The sequence below is a fragment of the Austrofundulus limnaeus genome, unplaced genomic scaffold (genome assembly GCF_001266775.1).
Source record: "Austrofundulus limnaeus strain Quisiro unplaced genomic scaffold, Austrofundulus_limnaeus-1.0 Scaffold100, whole genome shotgun sequence".
Classification (NCBI taxonomy): domain Eukaryota; kingdom Metazoa; phylum Chordata; class Actinopteri; order Cyprinodontiformes; family Rivulidae; genus Austrofundulus; species Austrofundulus limnaeus.
Genome location: NW_013952502.1, coordinates 393319 through 401268, shown reverse-complemented (window position 1 = coordinate 401268; position 7950 = coordinate 393319). Strand labels below are relative to the sequence as shown.

At 39.2% G+C, this 7950-nt stretch overlaps 1 protein-coding gene across 1 annotated transcript in view; it reads left to right on the top strand.

The window, feature by feature from the left end:
- plxdc2b (plexin domain containing 2b) overlaps positions 1-7950 on the top strand; it is a 78737-nt gene that overhangs the window by 67981 nt on the left and 2806 nt on the right. The window contains exons 12-13 of the mRNA XM_014013324.1: positions 2943-2981; positions 7247-7413. Coding sequence (XP_013868778.1) covers positions 2943-2981; positions 7247-7413 — 206 coding nt within the window. The remainder of the gene's footprint in view (positions 1-2942; positions 2982-7246; positions 7414-7950) is intronic.

Below are 7950 nucleotides of genomic sequence, written 5' to 3'. Positions count from 1 at the left end.
TTATCACATTTTACAGGTCATTAAAATATATATTTTTTATTTTGAAAATGTTGGAGATGTGGAAAGTAGGTCATTTATGCTAGCTTGATTTTGAAAACCTTATGTCGGGTAAACCAACGAAAAGACAAATTCGCTGTTYCAACAAATTATTATATTTTTTATTAATATTGTTATTATATTAGGATAATATTGTGAGAGGTAAATAAAATGGACAACAGTAAAATTACATTTACTACTACTAGGCTGAACTGTGTAGATATTACTGGTACTGATGTTCTGTCCAGTCAGCATATGGTATATCCTGTAGTTTGTGATTATGTATCAGAGTAAAAAAACTCCGTAACTTTTTTCCTCCACCGTACATTTCATAAGCTAAGTGGTGGAGGGGCCGACCGCTTTTATTTTGACCAGCTGGAGGAATTTGTCTTTAGTCACTTCAGAGTGAGTGAAGAACCAGGAAACAAATGCAAAATTAGAATTAGATATATATACGCCACACATGGCTCTTAGTTTTATGTGACAGAAAGGGCCTTCTACTGTAAATACGTTAGCAAAAACTTATAATGAAAAGTTCCCAGACTGCTTACAGATTCATCTCTTGAGCAAATAAATATTTTTTTACATTTCTCAACATCGGCAATTTTCTCAGCTTTAATTTAAGCCATGTTTTATAGAAATCGGATAAGAAATGAGGGTGCTATGAATATTTTTGTGACAGATTGACGCGCATCCCGCATTGAAATGCTACCATTTTGACATGAYTCAATGCAAAKCAATGGCTCCTGTGACGGCGCGTCGCTAGCTATAGYGGCTATAGGGGATGWCCAATCCAGTAATATAGATCAATGGTGTGAACCTCTGTACTGATGCAGCTGTGACACCTGAATTTCCCCTCTGCGGGACAATAAAGGCTATTTCTATTCTATTCTATTTCTATGCTATTCTATTTCTATGCTATTCTATTTCTATGCTATTCTTTACAAAAGATGTTTGTTTTCATTTCATGCTAAAGCCAACCTCTGCTCCGTTGTAGCCTCATTAATCATCATGTTTGAGGAAGTTTTAACGGACAGCTTGTCACAGTTGGGGTGGTCGATGGGCTGCTGTGTGAAAGCCGTCCAGCTGGGAAGGAAAACACAACGAGGAGTCCTGCGGTCCAAACTCAAACAGGGCGTGGAGTAAGCAGGACTGTCTGAGGAGGACGTGTGTGTGCTCCGTGACTCTGTCTCTGTGTGTGTTACGATGTGGCAGGTTAGGAGGTTAACCTGTGGTATGTTGGACCGTTAAGTCTCTGACAGCAGAGTCTCTTCAGCTGCAGGGGTCAAAGGTCAGGTTAGGGTGCAGGCTGGGTGGATCCTGCTGGCAACCTGCGAATGGGTGAATGTTTATTAGGGAAACGAAAAAGAAAGGCGTGTGTGGGAGGAGGTGTGTTTCTAGGTTAGAGATTGCRTCTGTTCACCTTCAAATGCTCTCAGGAGTGAAATGAAACATTAATGTCAGTTTCTTGATATTATATATTTTGTTTTTGGTAAGTACAGTAAATGAGATCTTGGATCTCAGTGAGACAACCTGTGTGAATAAAGGTCATATAAGATGCAGGTGGCTGTTCGTCAGCTGATGGATCAGGTCTCCAACTAATGACGAGCTTTATAATCCAGTCCGTGGTTCATCCAGATGTCCACGTCTTTTAACAAGACAGTGAACCCAGTGTTGCTACCAATGGGCATTTGTATACATTTGTGTGTGAAAAACAGTTAAAGCACTGTAGACCAAAGTAAGATAATTAAATATCATACCAACTTTATTTATAAAGCATTTAAACAACCATGGGAACAAAGTGCTGTACAGTCACAGTCAATAAAACACACAGAATTCACATTCATAATAAAAGCCTTATCAGAAAATTATAACTATATAACTAAAACAAAACACATAAAAGAAATTAAAACATCTTAAATCAAACTACAGTAACTATTTGTACATGCAGGTAAAATGACCTCAAAACTAAGAAATAAATTCAAGTCTGGAAAAAAAAACAGTTTTAAAATCCATCTTTGTTTTACTAAAAATCTAAGACAAAAATGTTATTTTAGGCATCATAATAAAAGAATTGGATCAAAGATAAACTCTTAAACAATTTGTTTTTACGAAGATGTTAAAATATATTGCCATGTGTTTTCTATGTTCAGATATAGAACCTTTTTTTTACTGTAAAATTGGATTTTTGATTCATTAAAAGTCCTTTTCAACAAAATGAGTGAGAGCTTTGACCACTATCAAGCTGATATGAACCTAGCATGCAAAACCACAGATTATTAGGCGAGAAATAAAAATAAAATTGTGCCTCTCCGACAGAAACAAGTCGACACGTTGAGCCGACTCTGGGACAAACAACAATCCACTTGTGGCTTTCATTCCTCCAGCTAAGAAAATAATCTAAATTCATTATTTTCCCTCAGAATAAATTAACTGTTGCCACTCACAATTCAATTTCTCTAATGACTCATTATAAAGACTTAAGCATAGCTTCATACTCTCATTTTAAAAATAAAAAGTCTTTTTTTATTTAACTATTTAGGGAAATATATCTGGTGGTAAATGCATCAGATTAGCATAATGTGAGTGGTATGGTGTGTAAACGTCTGCGCTCCTTAAAAGAGAAGTGGGTCACGCTACATTTCCATATTTCACATATATGTTTAACCCCAGACTGATTCTGTGTGCTGAATTATTGATGCCTTGCCATTATATTCAAGGCATTCATTTTTAATAGKTGCAGTGGGGGAAGATGGTTCGTTAATGAAGGTGGCTTAATCTCGTTGGGGACCTTCATGGGGAGGTCATACTGCAAACATTTTAAAAACAACCTCACTACAAAGAGATATGCTGATGATTGGCCTTCTGACTTTTATGGTTTCTTGTGTCTCTTTGTCTCCTAACAGATGATACAAAGATCGCACTGCATCTCAGAGACAACCAGGGTAGGTCTTTATTTTCCTGTTTGCTTTGTGGTTCGAGGTTTTCATTCCTTTTGATTATTAATCTGTTGGATTAACAGACATGCAGCATATTTAGGGGGTAACGTTCACCTAGAAAGTGACATTATTTATAAAAATCAGGGTTTGTGTCTCGAGTAAAAGTGAGGAAAACCAGAAATCCTCAAAACACACCTGCATTTAATGTGGTATTTGTCAGACATATTTTAAAAGACAAAAGGCCAATAAAATTTGCAAATTAATCAAACTTGAGGAGTTTGAAATCTGTGACTTTTAGCACACTTTCCATTAAACGCTTGCACCATGCCTCCCATCAGTCGAGCACTCCTGCTCTGGCACCTGACACTGTGATGATATCTCTGCTTTTTTTTCCATGGATTTAGGTTTTTTTTTATCACCACATACTTGACTGTTATGCTATTCAAGGTAAAAAAGGATCATTGAGAAAGACTCAAGGACAAATGGCTCGAGCAGAGCAGGAAACTTTTAGGTGATTGCAGCTGCAGGAACAGCAGGACTAAAAATCACCTTCTTCAGAAACCGCTGATCACTAAGAGACTGAATTACAGGTCGTGCCCCGTTTTGGATTGAAGAAAAAAAGAAAAAAATTGTATAGGTCTTCTGGACGGGTTCTTCTCTAATGAAACGTTTCGTCTCTCCTCCAAGAGACTTCTTCAGTCTGAGAGTTTCAGGCAAAATTCAGGCTTTTAAGCCCTGCCTCCATGTGACTGATACTCACGTCACATGTCTATCGTTGACACCTAATTAACACTTATTGTTAACGGGGTGGAGTGATACTGGCAATGGCCGCGCTGTAGGAGAGGGACAACTGAAAACGGAGGCCTCCACCTCTGTTTAATGATGGACAGTCTTTCTTCACAAAAATGGCTTCTTTTACTCCTCTCTCAAACCAACGTTCCTCTCTATCAAGAATGAGAACATCCTCATCTCTGAAAGAGTGACCGCTGGCCTGTAAATGAGTGAAAACCTGTCGTGTGTGTCACACAACAGGCCCTGGAGCAGTGKGGTTATCCTGACTGGGCTTTCCTGAAAGCAGACAGGAAACACAAACAGGACTCCATGCAACCTTCAGGTGAAAATGAAGACCCCAAACCCAGACCCAAACCAGTGCTTATTCCGTATGTTGCGGGTGTTTCGGAGAAACTGAGACGTTTATTTTCTAAACATGATGTCCCAGTAGCTTTCAAACCCCAAAACACATTACGGCAAAGGCTGGTTCACCCCAAAGATCCGGTGCCCCGGCACAAACAGAGCAATGATGTATATGCTGTGAAGTGCCAGGAGACTGCGACCAGTTATACATCGGGGAAACAAAGCAGCCACTGTTCAAAAGAATGTCCCAACACAGACGAGCTACATCTAATGGCCAGAACTCTGCAGTTTTCACTCATTTACAGGCCAGCGGTCACTCTTTCAGAGATGAGGATGTTCTCATTCTTGATAGAGAGGAACGTTGGTTTGAGAGAGGAGTAAAAGAAGCCATTTTTGTGAAGAAAGACCGTCCATCATTAAACAGAGGTGGAGGCCTCCGTTTTCAGTTGTCCCCCTCCTACAGYRCGGCCATTGCCAGTATCACTCCACCCCTTGTTAACAATAAGTGTTAATTAGGTGTCAACGATAGCCATGTGATGTGAGTATCAGTCACATGGAGGCAGKGCTTAAAAGCCTGAATTTTGCCTGAAACTCTCAGACTGAAGAAGTCTCTTGGAGRAGAGACGAAACATTTCATTAGAGAAGAACCCGTACAGAATACCTATACAATTTTTTTCTTTTTGATTTTTTACCTGGATTAATGAGATGCATCAGGACATTTTGGATTGAAGATTTTTTTTTAAAATGTGTTACTGAGGAGTGAGCAGTCGTAGTCCTCTGTTAAAACTGTGGCAGAAGAGTCAGACCACTGGGATCGTTTGTCCTCTAATTTTTTTTTATTGCAGCTCTGCTGTCCGTTTCCTCCCTCTGTGTCTCCTCAGTCACGACTAAAATAATGAGAACTGACTTCAGTCCTCAATRATGTTCGCTTTTTATTATTCCTGTTGGAGTCTGGCTGTTTTGTTGCTACAATGACAAACATTTCCATCGTTTTAGTGGATGAACGTTATTGAGCTCCAGACTTCTGGTTGGACAGAACAAGCAAATAGAAGTTTTTACCTTTTTTTTCCCTTGTTTTCAATCTGACAAATAAATACATCTTTTTGTTTGAAAATTTAATTAAAAAGCAGCATAAATAACAGTTAACAGAGCTGCTGCAAATATGAAACTATTTTAAGGCTATTTTACAAATGTACTATATTATAAATATACTAATATGTTGCTACACCAGATGATATTAAAAATCATGTCTAAGTTCAGACATGTTCTAAAAATTAGGTGGACGTCAGGTCATTTTAGTTTATTACAGCTCAGAGGTATGTAAATTGATTAATTAGKAATCAAGCAAAGCTTGTAATTTTGATAATATTTCAGTTTACATGTGTTTTTGTTATTTCTCTCAATTTCATGAAGATTCTCTTAAACTRACAAATTTGTTTTGGTCCAGCTGATGAAAATATGATTTTTTTCTAGTGGTGCATAATGCAAAGCTGAAATTTTATTTCAGCAAAAGCAGTTTGTACTTTTTATTCCTGTGCCGATGATTATCTCACAGCAACTCCAGCCTCTCAGAGCTGCCAGCGTCGCTCTTCTTGTTATCGGTCAGCGGATTTTATTTACATTTTTCCGTTTAGTTGCGTGTGCAGACGTATAAAAAGACAGCTTCCCAACAGGTTTGAAATAAAATTCGTTTTGTAAAAGCTGCCTTTTCTAACTTCCTACGTGACAGGGTGTAGGTGTTGGCTTTCGGCTCTGCTGTCTGTTTGGTAGATTAAACTGTCGGTGTCGGGACTCTGGACTTCTCCTGGGGTTCACACTGAACTGTCTTKACTTGCATCCCTGCTGCTTTTTCAGATTTCCAGCTGCAGTTTGCACGTCTCAGTCTCACACCCCGTTCTAACCTTTCAACACCGCAGAACAATTACCTGTCTTGTCGCCTGGGCTTTGTGCTGAAGCAGAACTCTTGGACGGATAAACTCAGAAAATAAAAAATAGAAATCCTCTCTTTGGGTTGCTGAAACAAACAGTCGTTATGTCCACTGAAGGCAACCAGTTGTTTTAGTTCCAGCCAAACTAATTATCCATAGAATATTCTCATTATTTCTCTGTCACTGTGTGCACATAATGGTTACACAGAGGTGTAGATTCCCGCTGACTGCTCTCACACATTGAACAGGTTTGATTACCATTCAGTTGTTCTGTCTGGTAGAAATCAATGAGGCAGGAAGCCAGGGGAGAGGCTGGTTGGCTGACAAGCTCAGTGCTGCCTACGGCTGCTAATTAACAGCCGAGAGAAGCCCGAGGAGAGGTTGTCAGGGGGCACAGGAGGGGGAGTCCACACAGCAATATGAATAGATATGACCTGAACCTGCTGTAACAACCTGTAGGTTGACATTAAATTTTTACTTTTCACCTGGATACAATCAGGGATGCAGAACGTTGTCTGAAATTCTCKTTTTTCCTGAAATGATTCCCCCCAAAGCTGAAAACAGAGGTTTTACAGGACGCCGCTATCGTCTCYGTGAGCTCTTTATCACAACACCTGCTGGGTGAAGAGTGGGCTTCAAATGAATCTGAAGTTCCCTCCGAACTTATCAGGATTTCCAGGCTTGCAGGAGGACATATTTATCAAGTTGCTGCATACAGCCTCCTCAGTTTTCAGTCCAGCATTTGAAGGCCACGGTGTGATTTTTATCAGCATCTATAGATCTGCTCTCCTCCTCTTATCTGGATCTTGCACAACTAAACCTGGTGTGGCTTTGATGATATGCACACACACGTCAGAGAGGAAAAGTGTTGTTGATTACTGAAACGAATCTCAGAATTGAACAAGACAAATGTGACAATGAACATATTCTGACACAAAAAGCGATTGAAGCTATTGAAAGGTACCATTTACCTTTAATCTGTGGCTGAATGAGATGATTTTCTGTGATGCCATTGTTTTAAAATGAAAATTTCTAATAAATTTTGTATTGAAATTAGAAAATTTAAGGCGCTCAGAACAAATTGTGTGTATCAATAAATGAAGAGTGCACCCTGGTGGTGACTAAGACAACTGCAGTGAACAAAATGATTTTTTTTTTTAATTCAGTTTGTTCAACTAAACAAAGYTGTTGCTATTTTGTTGTTTTCAGTAATACCAGCTGACAGTGCTGTCAACAAGATGCCGGGCTCTCATCCTCTGCACACCGGTCTGATCCTGGGCATCCTGCTGGTGATGCTCGTCATGATTGCCGGCGTGCTGATCACCGTCTACGTGTACCACCACCCAACCTCTGCAGCCAGCCTCTTCCTCATCGAGGTGAGCAGGAGCACAAACGTCTGGCATGATGCAAGACTCGTTCTTAAAGGGGACGTRTCCTGCAAAATCCTCTTTGTTAGCTGTTAAATGCATTTSTTTTGAACTTGGAGTCWTTAGGAGAACAGAAAAGTTTAACTTGGTCTCTCCTGGTTCTRCAWAGATATCTTTCTAATTTATTTGGGTCATATTTTTTAATCAGGTTAGGAGGGGTGGGGGATGAAGCCCCTCTTTTGGATTTAAAGAGGCAGCCTCAAAACGAGTTGATCTGAGACACCTCAGATAAATAGTGAGAGGTGCTTGTGGAGTTACAGTAAGGAGGAATTCAAACCAAAGYATTGCAGTTCCACTTTATATAGACCCCAACTGAATGATTTAAATGAGAAAAAGGATTTAAAAGCATGTCTCYTTTAAATTACTTTTTGTTTCTATTTATGTCCCATTTTTCTGTGTTTAGAAACCAAATTCTCATTACTTTCCATTTGTTTAAGAAAATATTAATATTTCTCTGAGAACCGAACAGTTAAATGTTTCAAAGAG